Consider the following 21,421-nt stretch of genomic DNA (forward strand, 5'->3'; position numbering starts at 1 on the left):
GACACTGTTGCTCCTGGGGTATCGGCGAGGACCATTCGCAACCGTCTCCATGAAGCTGGGCTACGGTCCCGCACACCGTTAGGCCGTCTTCCGCTCACGCCCCAACATCGTGCAGCCCGCCTCCAGTGGTGTCGCGACAGGCTTGAATGGAGGGACGAATGGAGACGTGTCGTCTTCAGCGATGAGAGTCGCTTCTGCCTTGGTGCCAATGATGGTCGTATGCGTGTTTGGCGCCGTGCAGGTGAGCGCCACAATCAGGACTGCATACGAGCGAGGCACACAGGGCCAACACCCGGCATCATGGTGTGGGGAGCGATCTCCTACACTGGCCGTACACGCCTGGTGATCGTCGAGGGGACACTGAATAGTGCACGGTACATCCAAACCGTCATCGAACCCATCGTTCTACCATTCCTAGACCGGCAAGGGAACTTGCTGTTCCAACAGGACAATGCACGTCCGCATGTATCCCGTGCCACCCAACGTGCTCTAGAAGGTGTAAGTCAACTACGCTGGCCAGCAAGATCTCCGGATCTGTCCCCCATTGAGCATGTTTGGGACTGGATGAAGCGTCGTCTCACGCGCTCTGCAGCACGAACGCTGGTCCAACTGAGGCGCCAGGTGGAAATGGCATGGCAAGCCGTTCCACAGGACTACATCCAGCAACTCTACGATCGTCTCCATGGGAGAATAGCAGCCTGCATTGCTGCGAAAGGTGGATATACACTGTACTAGTGCCGACATTGTGCATGCTCTGTTGCCTGTGTGTATGTGCCTGTGGTTCTGTCAGTGTGATCATGTGATGTATCTGACACCAGGAATGTGTCAATAAAGTTTCCCCTTCCTGGGACAATGAATTCACGGTGTTCTTATTTCAATTTCCTGGAGTGTACTTTTCTACATAATTTCCGTCCATATTGAGGCATTTGTCATAACGTCGTACCAGTTTTTGAATACCCTCATCATAGAAGTCTGCCGCCTGAGTTGTTAACCACTGCATCACCACTGTTTTGACTTCGTCATCGTCTTGAAGACGCTGACCGCCCAGGTGTTTTTTCAAAAGTGCAGGAACAGATGGTAGTCACTAGGCGCAAGATCGGGGCTGTACGGCGGATGATCTAGAGTTTCCCATCGAAAAGATGTGATGAGATCTTTGGTCTGATTCGCCACATGCGGACGCGTATTGTCTTACAGCAAAACGATGCCCTTGCTCATCTTCCATGGACTGTTGCTTTGATTCTGGTGTGACGTAGACCACCCATGTTTCATCGCCAGTAACAATTTGCCTTAAGAAATCATCACCGTCGTTGTGGTACCGCTCAAGGAAAGTCAATGCACTGTGTAAACGTTTGGTTTTGTGCACATCCGTCAACATTTTCGGTAGTCAACGTGCGCACATTTTTCGGTAATTCAAGTGCTCGGTAACAGTGCCATACAAAACATTACGAGAAACATTAGGAAAGTTATCCCGCAAGGAGCAAATCGTAAAGCGTCTGTTTTCTCTCACCTCATTGTCCTCTTCCTGCACCAAACTTTCGTTAACGACCGAAGGACGCCCACTCCGTTGTTCACCATGCACATTTGTGTGGCCATCTTTAAATGCTCTCACCCACTTTCTTACCATTCCACCATTCATAATGTTTTCTCCGTAAACTGCACAGATCTCACGATGAACATCGATCGCTTTTAGGCCATTAGCACTAAGAAATCTTATAACTGCCCGTACTTCACAGTCGGCGGGACTCACGATTATTGGAGGCATCTTAAACACTCAGTACACAACGTAAACAAAGAAGAATGAGTCTGTAATGGCGTCAGTGCTTAGATTAAGGTATAGGCTTTCATGTAAAAATAAAATTATTCAGATATCTTAGCACGTCTTTTTTTAATTTCAAAACGGTACTTACTTCAAGAACACGCCTCGTGTATAAAGAACATTCCAATTACGAATGAATGTATCAGTTCGAAGTCTGGAAGAGGCGGGGATCAACTCTTGACGACAGAAACACACCAGCTTTGAGGTTGTTTATGGAAGACACTGCAGAGGAAATTGGAGAAAAGTTGTCTGTATTTTGGTTTGCGGACAATTGCACAATGGCGTTCATTAAGAAACTGCCAAAAGTCAAGTATATTTTTCTCGCCATCACCAATCAAGTAGTGTGCTGCGTGTCCAGAAATCCACCTCACAGAATTCGTCTTCGCTTGCGGGAAGTATCGCGGGTCCGGAAAGAGGAGCAGTTGAGTAGGTATCTGATGAGGAGTCGTACGGGTAAGTAAGGACAACATCTGTAGTACTAAGAACCAGACACCTCTCGCCGATGTGCACACCAGGCGGTGCTTGCCTGTGTTTATAGCACCACAGTCGACGCACACCAGGGTGTCTGCGTGTTGAATCCTGTGAAGGCGTGACGGGCATACTTACTTCCCATTGACAGTAAGGTACCTGGGCGTCAGTGTCAATATAAGGAGAGCACACCGATCGCGAAGCGGCACGCCTGTCGACGTGGGGAAGCTTTCTTTCAACGACATTCGGTGACCTTTGCGGCTGAAGGAAATCATAGATCACCTTAGTGGATGTCAACTGTGCTGGCTGTATCAAATTACGGACGTAGCTCCGCATAAGGAAAAAGTGGCGGAAGTCAAAGAAGGGCGACGGGACTTCCAAAAGTTGGATAGGTGTGATGTAAGGGCCTCCAGCAATAGGCTGTTAAGGGTCGTAGGACTCCGGCGCCATAACGTCAAGTGAGAGCCAATGAAAAGGACTGCCGCTCTGTCAGGCACATGATACAGACCTAAACCGCCTCTGCACCGCAGGGGAGTGAGCGTTTCGTACCTATCTTGAACATCATTCCAAGGCAAACAAACGAACCCAATGCCGCTAGCATGCGACGGGGTATGGATGGCGGAATAGGAAGTGTCTGTGCCGCGTGGGGGATACGTGACGCCAAATATGCATTTACGTATTGTGTGCGTTGCAGACGATCGAATGCTCGTAAACGGTGAATCCAACTCGTAGCTGGGAAAGTAGACGTCGGCAGTTGAGGGCAATTGTCCGTCGCAGATCACTTGCTAAATCGAGTCCTAAGCACCGGACTGCCGCACTGATCCCGCAGCTACAGAGGAGGGTCTGCTCAACATTTACAAATACTAGTATGCAGTCACTGACTGCAAATAAAGAGATACATTTCTAAGTATTGCTGGTTCGACATTAACAAGGAGGATTATACGAGGTCACTCCAAAAGATGTGCACACTATTTTTGTAAAAATACAGTTTTCATTCTGCATGTGTGAACATTTTACAGTGTTTAGACACACCCTTCCCGTTTGTTGTCAAACTTAGTTCAACCTGTTCCCGTGAGTAGCGCCGTCATAGCATGTTATCGAGATGACTGCTGCACTTGACGTTCGTCAGAAGCAACTTGAAGTCATAAAATTCCTGTGCTGTGAAAACGAGACAGTGGGAAACATCCACAAGAGGTTGAAAAAGGTGTATGGAGATGCTGCTGTTGATCGCAGTACAGTTAGTCGGTGGGCAAGCATGTTACGTGATGAAAGCGAGCACTGCAATATTGAGGATTGTCCTCGCAGCGGCAGGCCTCGTACTGCACACACTCCAGACAATGTGCAGACAGTTAACGAATTGGTGACTGCTGACAGACGCATCACAGCTAACGAACTGTCACGCTACGTTGGGATAGGGGAAGGAAGTGTTTGCAGAATACTGCAAGTGTTGGCGTTAAAAAAGGTTTGTGCCAGATGGGTTCTCGGATGGACAACACTGAAACACCCGCCTTACAGTCCTGACCTGGCTCCATGTGACTATCATCTCTTTGGGAAATTGAAAGACGCTCTTCGTGGAACCAGGTTTGAAGATGATGACTCCCTTGTGCACGCTGCCAAACAGTGGCTCCAACAGGTTGGTCCAGAATGTTACCGTGCGGGTATACAGGCGCTGGTTCCAAGATGGCGTAAGGCAGTTAAGAGGGATGGAAATTATGCGGAGAAATGAAAATATTGTTCCTAAGCGATGTATCTACACACTATAAAACTTTCAAACATGTAGAATAAAAGACGCATTAAAAAAAAAAGTTGTGTGCATTTCTTTTGGAGTGACCCTCGTATAATCCTTTCAACCTGCTAAAATTAGTGTGAGATGTTATAGGCGGAGTGAAAGCGCTTCTATTTTTTAGCAAGAGCGATGAGAGGCCTGATATTTTAGTAGTTTTACGCCCTCGTACTACTACATTCTTAGCCTAAGTAAAATTCACGCAGACCTGATCAATCTGCAAAATAGGATGCCCGGGGGGAGAGCGGCGGCCGTGACCATGCAAGGCCTGACCAGGAGAGCAATATCCCTGCAGCACTGGGCACCGCCCCTCGTTTAAGCACCAGGGTTACGAATGGCTGCCGTTCTTCTTCCGGAACGTGAAGGCTTCCGGTTCCAGCGGCGGAGAACAGAATTGAATTTCGTTTCACTGTGTGATCACCGTCGTATTTCTTCAGCCCTTGGCTTGCTCCACTGCCGCAACCAACCATTGTTAGTGCTTCTTTCTGTTGGAGGTAGCTCGTCAGAGTGCCGCACGCTCCTAATGTCGCCAGCCTTGTTACGGTGGAGCGCCGAGCACAGGTTTCACGTGCGCTACCTTGTCAGCAGGTTCCCTTCCATCACCTGGACAGTTTTCGTACTCAGCTGTCAACTCAATATTCCCATAAGCAGAAGTGCCAATGCAAGGAGTCTATAGTAATTTTTGCAATATATTTGACGCCCCGAGAACAATTATGCTGAACAAAGAGCTTAAATTGTCACCCGATGAAGAGCAAAGCCTCTGAAATGCGCCTTAATTAAAAAATATAAAGTGTAGCGACAGGTTGAAAAGTGTTTTTTATTTATAGATAAAACTTTGTATTGCGTTTACTTTGATCTTAGGCAATATAGGTTATATTAAAATTTTCATTTTTTCTGTTTTAAGCAGAATGCATACTGCGAGGGTTTTTCACCAGCTCCTTTTCGCGTGATTGGTTAAGCTGTATTATATCCCAAAAGACTTATTCGATTATTCGAACATTTATTGCTCGCTTCTCGCGAGGTCAGAATAGTAGTTTACATTAGTGACAGTCAGAGATGCTCGTTGCTCATAGTTTTACACTGCCGCAGTTCAACCGTCCACTATTACACGTCAAAACTCAAAACTGATTACGTCAATTTTTCTTCTTTGATGCCGTTTGTACATAAAGTAGTAACACTCGTTTCACAAAACTGTCTGCAAACGTGACGCCATTTTTACATACGCAATAGCGACAAGTGCAGGAACTACTATCGACTTTCGTTAGCGTTTGATGCGATCCTCTCTCGCAGACAGCTCACACATGTCGTTAGCGACCTAATGTACAAATGGGAAGAGCCATTGTTTTGCAGAAGATCTAGTGAGTTGAGTGTTACGCGCGAAATAAGAGAGAATATGAATGCCATTACTCCTCGTTTCGCTCGCAGCAATTTAAGCTGTCCTCTTAGGTTATTGCCCACGCATACGCTCGGTAATCGACATACATTCGAAAATAAAAAGCCGAATATTTGTGAGAAGAAATAATATGAATTTCATGGCCGCTTGATTATGTCGTAGTAAAACTGGCCTCTAAGGTTCTTGTCCAACCACACACTTAAAAAAAAAGCCAAATATTTGCGAGAAGAAATAATAAAAATTTTATTGCTTCTCGTTTCAGCCGCAGCAATTAGAATTTTCCTCTTTATGTTCTTGCCCCACCACACATTCGGTAATCGCCACATATTCCTAAATAAACTGCCAAATATTTATTTCATCCTTCATTCTCTAATCAGACGAAAATCTCAAATAGCAAAGAATATTGCAGAACATACTTTTATTACATTCATAAAAAAGCTAGGATGAAAAAACCAGCATGTAGCAGTATGCGAATCTACAATCTTCAACTCGTAAACCAGGACATTATTCATTGCGCCACAGCTTAGTCATTACAGGTTTGTTCCATGTCCTCGCAGTCACAGTATTTCTTGAATGCTTATATCATTTAATGACAAGAGTGGCGTGTTTGTGATACATTTTCAACGTGCCGTGCTTTGAAACGGCATAATGCAAGTTATAATACAAAACACCTAAATATGCAAAAATGAATATGGCGCCTGTCGCATCGATTGTCGATATTGCCGCTTCGTTTGTCAAAATTACGTCACGTTTGCAGGAAGTAGTGCGATATGAATGTCAGACGTAGTAAAGGAAGGGCGACATTTTGTTCTAGGTTTCATGACATTGTACTGTACAAGTGTTAACGGATCTCCAATAAAAACCGAGAGAATGTCTGTAATTTACTCATCTTATTACATACTTAGACATACCATGAGCATATTGTGTGGAAATTTCATATTGGACGGAAAGGCCAATGTTTGCCAGATTGGTTGCTGTGAGCAAAGAGCCTGCTATCTTCGGAAGTTTGTTTTTCAAAGCGTAATTAAAAATTAAATGACGGTTCTAACAGTCAGTCCGCTAAATAGTATACTGCATCGCACATCGCGGAAATACGTAGCCAACCACAATAAGGCAGAAAAATAATTAAAAAATAAATCAAAAGAAATATCACATACTACTGCCACAAATATAACATCTGAAATAATAATTAAATTACGAAAGCATCAACAGTGGCTATTGGCGTTCATTTTTTCCCTTACACATATTTTGAAGAGAATTGAATTTTTCTCCCGCTGCTAGCAGACGTTGCAATTGTCGAAAGTTTATTCACATTTCCACGTAAGTTACATCAAACTGTTGTCGGCTGCAATGCTTGTTAGCAACGACAGCAAAAACCAGTTATTTTCAAAACAATAAAAAAGAAACAATCAACGTATCACCCCTGGTGACGCTTTACCCACAAAGTGAAACGAGTCCTGAGCAAACTGCACGAAAAATATGGAAAGAAACATACCTTTGGAATTTATCGGTACGTCTGTCACGTTTCGAAATATTTCGTAAACAGACATAATAGTGAAACGACTGGAATAGTTTCGAATAACCAAGTACGGACGATAGCGTGAAGTTGTCTAATGTGAGGCTCCTAGTGGGTGCATCGTACCTTGTTTCTGCCATAGTTGGCAGTGATATTGGAATATTGATATTTTGTAGAAATAATATCGATATAGGTTCGCATATATTACTCTGACGAAATATACAAACAATATTGATGCACATCCACGATATATCACACTTTCACAACCCTATCTATTATGTTCTTTTACAAGGTACTCGATGTAAATTATTACTGTTTTTCACACATCTTGTCAAACGTCGTTGTTGTTCTTGTAGTCTTCTGTCTGTAGATCGATTTGAGGGAGCTATTCACTATATTATCATGCACAAGTCTCTTCAGACAGGGGTCAGGGATTTTCTCTGCCTCGTGATGACTGGGTGTTGTGTGATGTCCTTAGGTTAGTTATTTTAAGTAGTTCTAAGTTCTAGGGGACTGATGACCATAGATGTTAAGTCCCATAGTGCTCAGAGCCATTTGAACCATTTCTCTTCAGACATTCTACTGAACCTGCTTTCTGTAGTCAAGTCTTGGTCTCCCTCCGAAAGAACTTTGAAGGCCCAACGGTACCGACCGACCGCCGTGTCATCCTCACACCACACGCTTCGCTGATGGCGGATATGGAGGGGCACGTGGTAGGCACACCGCTCTCCCATTTAGGTCCTCATTTGGCCTCACAAGGGCTGAGTGCCCCCGCTAGCTCACAGCACTCAGCCACCCATCCAACTGCTGGCCAAGCCGGACAGCGCTTAACTTCGGTGATCTGACGGGAGCCGGTGTCACAACTGCGGCAAGTCCGTTCGCGGGTCTCTTTCTATATTAGCGAATTAACTGTTCCTTGATTCGTTAGGATACGTCCTAGGGCGGAGGAGAAGACAGAGTGGGCAGGGAGGAAATAGAAGGGGCAAGAGGAGATGAACTCGGAGGGGAGAGGAAGAGATGGATAGAGGGGGAAGAAGCAGATGGACAGAGTGAGAGGGGATGAACAGACAGACAGAGAGAGATGAAAGGAGCAGGTGAACAGAGAGAGAGGCAGGAGGAGATGGGGGGAGGGTGGTGGAGGAGGTGGACAGAGTGAGGGGAGAGAATTAAATGGACAGGGAGGAGGATGTAGGAGATGGACAGAATGAGGGGAGAAGAGGAACTGGACTAATAGAATTAGAATAAATACATGTCCCGACAATGCTGGTACTCAGTTTCTGCAAAAATCCTTACAGCTTTCACAATAAACGTACCGTTTGTTGCATTTTTCTAACGACCTTTGTTTACATGCTATTTGATTTTAAAATGGGAGCGTCCTTTGTCGGACACCCTGTTGCTGGTCTCGTGTTGTGACGTGCCTTGTGGTGTGCGTGGCGCAGTGGACGGCGGCTGGAGCGCCTGGTCGTCGTGGGGCGAGTGCAGCGCGTCGCGGTGCGGGCAGCGCGGCGTGGTGCGCCGGACGCGCTCGTGCTCCAGCCCCGCGCCGCTGAACGGCGGCCAGCCCTGCCCCGGCACCGCCGTCCAGAAGGCCGAGTGCATCGGCCCGTGTCCGCCGCAGCAGCCCGGTAAGTCACCGCCAGCAATATAACACCAGCACTCTTAAAGCGCAACGCCATCCCTTCTCTTATGTAGCAACGTAGCCGTCTACCGTTGTACCATTGGCTAAACTACGCCTATCACAACCATTCCCCCACCCCGAGCAATCTTGTTTGGCACTGTTTACGTCAGAATCAGTTTGCGAGTTATTATTATACACGGAGATGCTGGACGTAGGGAAAGGTACCAGTCAGCAACTGCAGTGGCATAATCATAATCCGGTTGAAGTTCTTCTGTCCATATTTGCTTATAAATAAATATGTTTTTAGAAACGGTTCGCCTTGAGGAAAACAATGTTTTCTTTTCTTCTATTATCCAATTAGTTGAGGACAAATTGGATAAAAATCATTGTGGGTTTAGGCCTGTTAGAGGTTGTCAGGACCAGATCTTTAGCTTACGGCAAATAATGGAGAAGTGTTACGAGTGGAACAGGGAATTGTATCTATGCTTTATAGATCTAGAAAAGGCATATGTCCGGGTTTCTACGAGGAAGTTATTGTCTGTTCTACGAGATTATGGAATAGGAGGCAAACTTTTGGAAGCAATTAAAGGTCTTTACATGGATAGTCAGGCAGCAGTTAGAGTTGACGGTAAATTGAGTTCATGGTTCAGAGTAGTTTCAGGGGTAAGACAAGGCTTCAACCTGTCTCCGCTGTTGTTCATATTATTTATGGATCATATGTTGAAAACAATAGACTGGCTGGGTGCGATTAAGATATGTGAACACAAAATAAGCAGTCTCGCATATGCGGATGACTTAGTTGTGATCGCAGATGTTTGCAAGGTTACCCAAGAGACTCATGGGTTCAGCAGTAGAGGGTAGGAGTCGGAGTAGACCAAGGAGAAGGTACGTGGATTCGGTTAAGAATGATTTTGAAGTAATAGGCTTAACATCAGAAGAGGCACCAATGTTAGCACTGAATAGGGTATCATGGAGGAATTTTATAAGGGGACTATGCTCCAGACTGAGCGCTGAAAGGCATAATGAGTCTTAAATGATGATGGTGATGATGATGATCCAGACATGTTTCGTTCAAGTTTCAGCGCCATCAGTGGGCTTTCATTTTCTCTCTATTAAGTAACAGCAAAAATGTTCTTCACTGCCTAAACACATATAAATTCGAGTTTTTAAGAAAATATTTACATATAAATTTCAAAACAGACATAGTTTTGTACATGTGCCTTGGTACGACATGCTGTGGGTTTCCTAATTTTTTTTCTGTTCTGCATGGCAGTTGTTTTCCTATCACAGTTTACCTGCAACCAAGGTATTTATACAAAACTTTGTTTTTCAAATTTGTAAATACTTTCTTAAAAACACAAAATTATATCTATACAAGTAATAAAGAATATTTTTCCTGTTCTTTAATAGAAAGAAAATAAAAGCCCATTGATGATGTTGGAACTTGAGCGAAACATGTGTGAGTACTAGAAGACAAGAAAGACCCGTGTTTCATTCAATGCGGACGCCCTTCAAAAAGCAAATCTAACTGCATTTTGTGGTACCTTTCGGCACGTACAGCAGCTCCGTGTCACATGTCACCAAGGAATTAATCGTCTGAAGATGGTCACGTTTTGACTATAACAGGTAACTAGACAAAAATTTATTATTTGCGATCTAGAGTGACTGTTTTTATTATACCTCTTAAGAAGAACGCTATCGCCCCTTATGACTTCAAAAAATATTTTCTTGACCGACCCCAGTGTTGTTTTCCGGTCGAATAACAACCACCTAATATGCAGGTGCTTTTACTACTAAGTTTCTTTATTTACGTAATTGTGGTCTTTTCTTTTATAATTACAGCTGTTTAAAATAGTCGGCAGTGGACTATTGTCTGACTTCTGTTCTGCCTATGATCACACTGACTCACTGGCTCTAGTCCCCAATGGTAATGCAGGCAAGGTCGAATCAAGCCTTGATACGAAATGAATTCGATGTCTTAGGGCACAGTCAGGACAGAGAAGAAGGTCATGGGTGTTTGTTTCCAAGCTACTAGTCTGTGAACCCGGTTCCGCCGAGACAACGACAAAATTTTTTCAAGGGGGCCGATGGTTCCAGAGAGTGGAACAAACTAATTTATTGGCCGTTCAAATTGAAACTCCCTTAAAGCGGCATGCAATAAATATCACTATGTCTGGAACCGTGCTACATGTTTTGATAGGTAGGTTTCAGTGCAAGCACACAAAGCAGATGTCCGCCTCCGTAGTTGAGCAGTCAGCCCAGCGGGCTGCCATGTAGAGGATCCAGGTTCCATTCCCGATACTGCCGGGGACATTTCCTTGGTGTGAGGACTGGAAAAAGATGCAGTCAGACTCGTGATGCCAGTTGACGAGCTACTTGATGGAGTAGTGGTAGCAGTACCAGGTCTGCTAAGCCGGCGACGGCTGGGAGTGCATTTTGCTGCGCCCACCCCTCCTTATCGCATCCACATGAGACCATTCGCCGGTCGGGGCCATTTGGTCCGTCTCTGACCAGAACGGCGGTGATCAACTCATTGTCCTACATATGCCCGGACCTTTCGGCTGCCGGCCGCTGTGGTACAAATGGTTCAAATGGCTCTGAGCACTATGAGACTTAACATCTGAGGTCATCAGTCCCCTAGAACGTAGAACTACTTAAACCTAACTAACCTAAGGATATCACACAACACCCAGTCATCACGAGGCAGAGAAAATCCCTGACCCTGCCGGAAATCGAACCCGGGAACCCGGGCGTGGGAAGCGAGAACACTACCGCACGACCACGAGCTGCGGACCGGCCACTGTGGGCGAGCGGTTCTAGGCGCTTCAGCCTGTAACCGTGCTGCTGCTACGATCGCAGGTTCGAATCATGCTTCGAGCATGGATGTCTGTTATGTCCTTAGGTTAGTTAGGTGTAAGTAGTTCTAAGTCTAGGGGACTGATGACTCAGATAATGCTTGGAGCCATTTGAATTTTTGAACCTTTCGGGAAAATGTATGTCCTGTAAAGGGACAACGCTGAATACTACACTGAAGAGCCAAAGAAACTGGTACACCTGCCTAATATCGTGTAGGGCCCCCGCGAGCACGCCGAAGTGCCGCAATATGACGTGGCATGAACTAGACTAATGTATGAAGTAGTGCCTGAGGGAACTTATACTATGAATCTTGCAGGACTGTCCATAAATCTGTAAGAGTACGAGGGGTGGAGATCTCTTTTGAACAGCACGTTGCTAGGCATACCAGATATGCTCAATAATGTTTATTTCTGGAGAGTTTGATGGGCAGCGGGAATGTTTAAACTCGGAGGAGTGTTCCTGGAGTTACTTTGTAGCAATTCTGGACGTGTGGGGTGTCGCATTGTCCTGGTGGAATTGCGTAAGTCCGTCGGCATGCACAATGGGTATGAATGGATGCAGGTGATCAGACAGGATGCATACGTACGTGTCACCTAGACGTATGGGAGGTCCGCCGGCCGATGTGACCGAGCGGTGCTAGGCGTTCAGTCTGGAAGCGCGCGACCGCTACGATCGCAGGTTCGAATCCTGCCTCGGGCATGGACGTGTGTGATGTCCTTAGGTCAGTTAGGTTTAAATAGTTCTAAGTTCTAGGGGACTGATGACCTCAGATGTTAAGTCCCATAATGCTCAGAACCATTTGGACCATTTCGTTTGGGGGGTCCCATATCACTCTAAGTGCACACGCCCCATACCATTACAGAGCCTCTACCATCTAGAACAGTCCCCTGCTGACATTCAGGGTCCAGGGATTCATGAGGGTGCCTCCATAACCCCACACGTCCATCCACTCGTTACAATTTGAAACGAGACTCGTAGACAAGGCAACATGTTTCCAGTGATCAACATCCCGTGTGGGTGTTGGCGGACACAGGCGAGGCCTAAAGCTTTTTGTCGTGCAGTCATCAAGGGTACAAGAGTGGGCCTTAGGCACCGAAACCCTATATCGATTATGTGTCGTCGAATGGTTCGCACGCTGACACTTGTTGTTGGCCCACCGCTGAAATCTGAAGCAATTGCGGAAGGGTTGCACTTCTATCACGATGAACAATTCTCTTCAGTCGGCGTTTGTCACGTCCTTGCAGGATCTTTTTCCGGCCGCAGTGATGTCGGAGATTTTATGTTTTACCGGATTTCTGATATTCACGGTACACTCAAGTAATGGTTGTGCGGAAAAATTCGCAGTTCATCGCTGTGTCCCACCGCTCCTGTGCCGACTACAACACCACGTTCAAACTCACTTAATCTTGATAAGCTGCCACTGTAGCAGCAGTGACCGATCTAACAACTGCGCCAGATCCTTGTTGCCTAATGTAGGCGTTGCCGACTGCAGCGCCTTATTCTGCCTGTTTACATATCTCTGCATCTGAATGCGCACGCGTAAACCAGTTTCTTTGGCGCTTCAGTGTACGAGCGTAGATTGTTTTTTAAGGAAAATTGCGTCTTCATTGCTAGGATACTTGCTGAACTGCCCTTTTAGAATCTTGCCAGCACCAGTGTACTGTTGCGAGTGGTCAGGGAGCTGTCAGAGGCTTACGGCTGTTGTGATGCCCCCGGCAGAGGCGTCTACGGTGGTGGACGGCCGCTGGTCGCCGTGGTCTCCGTGGTCGGTGTGCGGACCCGACTGCCGGCAGCAGCGGCACCGCGCCTGCACCAGCCCGCCTCCCAGCAACGGGGGCCGCTTCTGCCCCGGCAGGGACACCGCCGTCGCCGACTGCGCCGGGGGACTCTGTAGGCTCTCCGCCGGTAAGCCGCCGCTGCCTCTTACTCCTCTTTCTTCAGCTTAGAACAACCCCTGCTTCCCGGGATTTGCGAAATTACAAGTTAACAATGACCGTGAATTATGAATTTTGACCCGTGTCGGAATAAGGCATCCGAATCCGAAGTAAATAATGATTATTCCGCGGGAAACAGGAGACGTTATAACTTGATCGTTACAGAATGAGTAATTTTATTCAATAACGATCGGTAAATGAAATAATGGAAATAATCTGGAAATAAATTTAGCCGAAAGAAATGATTAAGGTGTAAAAGCAATTAAAAAATCGGTCGCCAGCTCAACTGGTGAGCGTCAGCACTGTTCAGTACGTGAATAATTGTGTCAAAAATAAATTTTATCTGTTTGAAGCGTAGCAGGTGGAACGGGAACTTTTACGCAAGTGCTGTGTCAGGCTCAGTAGTCATATAAAACAATGTCATAACAATCTAACTACACTTAAACATTAATGGTTAACTTTCTATAAGTATTTTGATAATTATTTTGTTCATAATTTGTCAGCTAAGTGCAATGCTGACAACACAGATTTATTATATATCGAGATTTTGAATAATGGACTGTCATTCTGTCTTTAAAATTAAGTACTTTGCACAGTTTAATCTACTGATAATGAAATATATTGCCAATAATTGATTAACTATGTTTTGAATGATAATAATGCATTAATTGGGCGATTGTCAGGTGGAACAAGCTTTATAGTTTCATGAAATATCCCTGAACTAACTTCAGCTGAATATGCACTGAAAGAAATCTTAATAATCAAATTTATTACTTCAGTCTATTATTAAGTTACTACGGTTGGCGTAAGCTTATAAAGTGCAACAATTAACTACGATAACCAATCGTTCAAAACAGTCTGAAATTTGCTCTTCACCGTCTACGCAAATATTTTTATAATTAAGATATTTTCTCTTGATAATGGCGTGACACACTCGGTTCAAAAAGGTAAGGATCGGAATGAACCTACTCGGTGTAATTGTCGGGTGGAATGTAACTGCAACACTTCGATTATAAAGTGCTTTTTATTAATTGTTCAACTTCAGAGAAAAGCGCAGTCACTGGCAAGCCTTCTACAATTTTATCCTACGAAAATTACGTAGATCTTACTTCCTTCGTTGCCGGTGGATCGACTGAAGTCCACAGCGGCGACACAATGTGGCAGCGGGCTTTTACTGTTGCGACTTGGGCCCACAGTGCGCTTCACATTAATCCATAATAACTCGCCCGGCCATGCTTCCAGATATGCCGACCATTACTTTCCCGTCGTACTTGGATCCGCACACTAGCTGGTAGATGTAGCACAGCTAGGAATAGCAGCACTCGACTGTACGTCTTACTTCGAGCACGGCGTCACTGCTACTGCTGCTCGCTGGCGCGCTCCCGCGCCCAGCGGCACGACAAAACAATCTCTCTGACTTCAGCGTTAACTAAATATGCCCTGACTTGCCAATGTTAAATATTACATATTTGAAACATAGTATTTACAATACATATTTACACCAGACAATACATCGTATACAAACAGTTTCATGTGTTAAGCAAGCGAAAAAAATCATAGCAAGGACTGCGTTGGAGCGTCACAAGCTCCCTGCTGGACTTTCACACTGTCACTCCGCAGTCACTACACACTAAGCCCGCCGAATTACATACACTGGTCTGCACAACTTCAGGACGAAAGTAATTTCACATGGTGTGTCAATGCCAAGTAACATACCTCATTGAAAATTGGAATATACATGGAAAGACATGCTACAGTATAGTACATAACGTAACTGAAAGAAATACGCAATGAAGCGAGCAGAAATAACACTTTTGATCGAAGGCAATAACTACATTGAAGTCACCGCAATTCGTGATGGTTGCCTTGACATTACACAAGGTGGGACATGGTACTTAATGGGATGTGTGATCAGCGCGGTCGACAGTGCATGCTCAAACACAATGAAAAGTTTGTTAACAAGAAGTCAGAAGTAGAAAACATTTTTAGTAATCATTTTTACGTGTTGTAGAGAAAATAGGTTCTGGCTATTCATTACAAATGCAACGCAGTATATGAAAGAGGCAATACCTAAGCAATTTGATAAAATTGATATTCAACCCACCTTCCTACTGAAATTAGGAAGCTAATAAATTCACTCAAAAGTAAAAGCTCACATGGAATTGATGGCATTTCCAACAGAATACTAAAAGCTTGTTCCCAATAAACAGGTAGGATTCTGGGCCACATCTGTAGTAGCTCACAGAAACAGGGGATCTTTCCAGGTAGACTGAAATATGCTATTGTTCAATCATTGCATAAAAAAGGGGATAGATCTGATGCTAACAACTACCGCCCAATATCACTTCTGACAGCTTTATCCAAAATTATTGAAAAAGTAATGTATTCAAGAGTAGCACCACATATTTGTAAAAATAAAGTACTAGCAAAATGTCAATTTGGTTTTCAGAAAGGCTTTTCAACATAAAATGCTATATATGCGTTCAGGATATCTTGTGATCTCTCAAATGCTTTTGATTGTGTGGATCATGAAAGTCTTCTAGATAAGCTTAAGTATTGTGGTATGAGTGGGACAGTGCACAAATGGTTTAATTCTTACTTAACTGAAAGAATGCAGAAGGTTGAAATTAACAGTACAGATAGTCTACAAAAATCAGCAGAGTCCTCTAACTGGGGAGTAATCAAGAATGGTGTCCCACAGGGTTCAGTCTTGGGTCCTTTACTGTTCTTAACATACATTAATGACTTGCCACTCTATATTCATGAAGATTCAAACTTAGTTCTTTTTGCTGTTGACACAAGTATAATAATTACATCCAAGAAACAAGAATCAGCTGAGGAGGGATGATACAAGTATAATAATTACACCCAAGAAACAAGAATCATCTGAGGAAGGATCATCGTAATAAAATAAAAACAATCAGAGCTCGCGCGGGCAGATGTAAGTGTTGGTTTTCCCGTGCGGTGTTCGAGAGTGAAACTGTATGAAGGTGGTTTGTTCGAGAGTGGAATGGGACACAGATTTTCCGAAGATGCTTCGATAAATCCTCTTCCAGGAATTGAAGTGTGAATTGCAGAGTAGTCATGTAGATGCTGGTGTAAATCCACTGTTACCTCCCAAATGGCTTGTATGCGACCTCATGTTTACTGGAACGTTTTAGCTTCTATTACCGTATACTTTCACCCGTTAATAGTTATGACACACCCAGCGTACTTCTGCTCTTGTTTTTGTGAAGATAAGATCAAATTCTGGGTACAGCAACGAATGAACGACTATTTTTCCCACGGACTGCGACATGACGAGAAGAATTTTTAACAGTGATATGCTACACCGAAATGAGAGCCCTCTGCGCTGGTCGTTAAAGTGTTTTTCAGAGAATTCGTGCTGACGCATAATTGGGTTCGCGGAAGACACGTAGAACGTGCTAATGGTGGCACGAAAAGTATGTGTAAAATCGATTGGAAACCGCATTCTACCGTGTCCGTGAGGCACAGACAGCATGACTTTGATCGCTCCGGCGGATGTAATATGTGTCTCCATAAACTCCATTTAACGGTTCAGCTGAATAAAATCTGTAACTGTCCTCGATTTAGCTGCACAGTATAGTGTCGGCGCCGAGTGTCTGTTGGAAATGCATGCAGCTGCAGACCGTGCTGTTTAATATCACATTAGAACCACAACGTTTCAAAATTTACGACTTCATACGCAGCACGTATTATTTCTGCTCCATCTTTCGAGCTCTTCCCTACTTACAGGCAGTTTAAGCTGCGACGAAAATCAAAACCAGATGGTAACATTTAGAAATACTGTCGTCACATGAGATGAACGGCTACTGCAGCTGAAGTCTTTCATCATTATGAGAGTCATAGTGATAGTAATTAAACGTGCTTCTGTGAGAAAACTAATAACATATTGCTTCTCTATAATGACACGTACACATTACAACATCACACCAAGTATTTACACAATATATAATTCTCCTTTAACAATTCAGGGATTAGGTGGCTGTCTGTTGTGGCTTCTTCTACATTGTCTCCGTACTACGCAGCTCCCTGTTGAACGGTATCTCATTAACCGTTTAGCTAATGTGCTATTTTCCATTCACTCCATGTCTTTTGTTTCTTTTAATTTTTGTTTGTATTGCTGTATTTTGTCATTCATTTAGAGCGAGTATATGATGTCACAATCTTATGAGTTACAATACATAATCTCTTAATATTTTTGCCACCTACCTCAACATGCAGATATGTTAGTAATGTACCCTATATCTACAATGATTATGATCATAATTCGTCAATAGTCAGGCATCGTACAGAACGGCACCTTTTTCATGCAGTTTCGCTCACATGATTAACAACAAACAAGCACGCATACCCACAGTTTATATTGTGGTGTTCTTCCTATATAGGTGACACAATCCATCCGCTAGTTAAATTAAAACGTAGGAGATTTTCAAAATTACCATGGTATCCACCGTCTTTTACCGATCACAATGACTCCTTCCTCTTTCTTCTTCTTCATGTTTGTTGCTTTTCCGCGTCTTACCAATGTTTCTTACGCGAACCTTTAAAATGGTGCTTAATGGAGAATGTAAACTTGTTGCACTGCACTGTCCAGCACATTAAGAGAGCTAGTAAAACTCTCATCTTCTTATACTTGAATTAATTACCACGTAAGAAGAAGATCAATATATGTAAACAAGGATACTGGATTCTACTTTTAAGAACCTACCGAAGTGAATAAGGTGCTGGAATCACCTTCCGCCAGAGTTAGACTAAAATCCAAGCTTCCGGCGGTTTTCGTGTATAGATTACAGTGAATGCCGAAATGATTCTGAGGTAACCCTTCGGATGATTCTGGGGTAAATCTTCTTACACGCAAAGGATATTTTGGGCTCAGAAAAAGGCAGTTCGAGCAAAGTGTAGTGGAAGTTCACGAACATCTTGTAGGGCCCTGTACGGGAGTATGGGAATTATGACACTGCCCTATCAATGTATGTATAATGTCGCTTGTTATTAACTATATGAGCTTATTGATAAGAATTAGCAGCTGTCACTCAGTTAATGCTAGGTAGACATCCTTTTTTTATTTGGATCGCACCTCCTAACTCTCTTGCAGAGAGATTTAAAATGCTCTGTTACATCTATTTTTAGTAAGGTACCACAAGAAATAAACAATCTTAGTTGTAATCCTTGCACTTTAAAATCTAAATTGAAAAATTTGCCTCTTCTATTCTGTAGGGAGTTTACGGAAAAATTTAAGCAAATGCCTGTCTTACATTACTGATTATACTAATATACTCGTATTTTCAGCAGCCTGCCGACGGCATAAGATACATGTAAATTTTATTTTATTAATTATTAACTTTTCCGAAGCTTATTTCATGTACTGTCTCGTTCCATAACCATGGAGATTGGCTCCTCTATTTGGTCCTGCGAAACTAGACGTGTAGATACTAATAAAAGAAGATACTAGTAGGACACGACCAATTTATCTGCTGTCCTCGTCCAATTCGAGCTTGTGCCCCATCTATAATGGTCTCTTCGCGGAAGTAGTGTAAAGTCCCAAATTTCTTTCCCTTTTGTGCTTCCATGTAATATGCAATTCTGTCTTTTGCTAAATAAATCATCTGTTAATTGGCATGGCATTCGCGCTCTGGAAAAAAATGAGGAGCTAGTGAAGCAATGGACTTAGAGCTTTAGAAAGTGATTTATTTATTATTTTGGTTTCAGGAAACCAGGCAGAAGCCGCTGGCAGCCATGATTCGGTGCAGCTGTCAGAAGAAGGTGAGCAACTGATCCCATTATTCATACTTCAGGTACACACACGTACCTTCAAAGATTGCGTACAGTCGTTACAGCGTTCTGCAGATGTAAACTACGATGATGAGCCAAAACTGCCTCCTTAATAGCATGTTGGTCACCGTTTCAAACGCCGTATTTAGCAGCGATTCTGCGGGGCATGGATTCTTATAATAGCTTTCCAGACTTACGAGGCATCAGCTTTCTACGCGCACGTCAGTAATTCCGGTAAATTACTGGCCTGTTGATTGTGGGAGCGGAGCTGGGGCCTGATAGTGTCACAGATATGTTCCGTCGTGTTCAAGTAGGATGAATTTGGTGGCCGAGATATCAGCATGAGTTTAATATTATGTTCCTCAAACCACAGTAGCCCTATTTTGACCTTGTGACAGGGACAGTTATTAAGCTGGAAGATGCTGTCACCGTCGGGGAAGACATTACACATGAAGAGATACAGATGGTCCATAATAATGGTCACATAGTGCACAGCTGTGGCATTGTCTTTCAGTGAACTTAACGCTCCTTTCCCGTCGCGTTTACATCACTGTGCCACAGGTTACCCAGAAGTCATACGCACAAAACACGCTTGCCTTATCAACTGGTATAAGTCCACTTCATGATGGAGTTTCAGCGCTCCGTAACGCATAATGTAAACAAAGTAAACTGAAACTAGTTACAGTAATTTGTAGTGCAGTCACGGCCAAGGCTAACTCAAAATGTTTGCTTTTAAAGGTCGGTATTTAGTACAGCTCCGTCTTTCATGGAGTGTTCTGTAAACTGCATCTGCAATAAATACAGACTTCTTTGATTGTATATATGACTCTGAATCACAGCCACAAATCACTCGGCGTCCTGAAATTAACGCAAGACAGAGTAAAACTAGTATTATCTATAGCAGTAAAAAGCACATAATACATTTCTTTGTGAAGAGTAAAGTAACAGAGATGGCTTGTAAATATGTGAGGTTAGCCTATCGGTCGTGGCAGTCTGCATTATCACACTGGATTAGTAGAACATAAAGGGAAGTCCCAATGAAGAACGGCGGGTTTTGGCCCGGAATAGTTAAGTAAGCGCGAGATCCCAACAAATTCCACAGTCAGATGCTACAAGAGAGTGTTTATGGACCATGTAGAGGTTTACTATTGAAATTTTGATTGTGCTATGTTTCAAGAAGGGTTGGAGAACATGTTGCTTCCTCCCACATGCACTATCTCATCAAAAGAATCCCGACATTTCTATGTAATGCGGAACTGACCACTAGAGACCACGAGAGGCGTAGCCGCGACTGTAAAAGGAGGCAGTGAGTACTGCGTTGTCCGTAAAGAAACAGTGGCAGTGGAGTGGTTTGGTCTGGAGATCAGAACGACTTCGTATGCGGGCTAGTCATTGGACATCTGAGTAACAAGTCCTTCAAGGACATCTCAACAATTCTAAAGCTCCTCAAGTCAACTGTTGGTGATGTGGTTGTGAAATGGAGGCGTGAAGGAACAACCACAGATAAAACCCGACAGACCTCATTAACTGACAGGTAGGGAGTGCCGAACATTGCAGTGGGTGGTTGATAAAAAAAATAAAAAGCATGAAATCAGCGGAAGGGATCACTCATGAATCCCAAAATGCCACCAGCAGCCCTGCTATCACAATGACTGTATGTAGAGAATTAAGACGAATGGGGTACAAGGGTTAAGCAGCTATTAAGCAGCTACTAATAATCCACACATTTTTATAGCCACTGTTCAGCCATGATTGAGGTGATGTAAGGAGCGACGGCACTGGGCAAAGCATTACTGGAAACGAGTGATTTGGTGTGATGAATCGCGATGTATGGTGTGACAATACGGTGGAAGCGTTTGGGTTTGATGAATACCTGGAGAACGTTAAATCACCATGTGTAGTACCAACAATGAAGTACGGTGGAGGTTATGTTAATGGCACGGAGATGTTTTTCGTGGTTTCCGGTGTGATGTCCTTATTGCGCTTGAGGTGACGCTATAACCTGAAGGATATGATCACAGTTTACTCTATTGTATATTAAATTACTGCAAAGGAATAGTGCAGAGAGGATAACTGTGTCAGGATGACAAAGCACCTTCTCATAAAGCATCATCTGTGACTCCAATGGTAGGTGGACAATATCATTTCTGAAATGGGCTGCACTGTCCAGAATACGATCTGAGCCCAATGGAACACGTCTGGTATGAGTTAGAACGTGGACTTCGCTCCAGATCCCAGAGT

At 43.9% G+C, this 21,421-nt stretch overlaps 1 protein-coding gene across 2 annotated transcripts in view; it reads left to right on the plus strand.

The window, feature by feature from the left end:
* Positions 1–21,421, plus strand: part of LOC126284394 (netrin receptor UNC5C) — a 1,047,805-nt gene that overhangs the window by 982,453 nt on the left and 43,931 nt on the right. For both annotated transcript variants that reach the window (XM_049983291.1, XM_049983290.1), the window contains 3 exons: positions 8,416–8,601; positions 13,170–13,355; positions 19,118–19,171. In XM_049983291.1, the coding sequence (XP_049839248.1) occupies positions 8,416–8,601; positions 13,170–13,355; positions 19,118–19,171 (426 nt within the window). The remainder of the gene's footprint in view (positions 1–8,415; positions 8,602–13,169; positions 13,356–19,117; positions 19,172–21,421) is intronic.

The sequence above is a fragment of the Schistocerca gregaria genome, chromosome 8, assembly GCF_023897955.1.
Source record: "Schistocerca gregaria isolate iqSchGreg1 chromosome 8, iqSchGreg1.2, whole genome shotgun sequence".
NCBI classification, from domain to species: domain Eukaryota; kingdom Metazoa; phylum Arthropoda; class Insecta; order Orthoptera; family Acrididae; genus Schistocerca; species Schistocerca gregaria.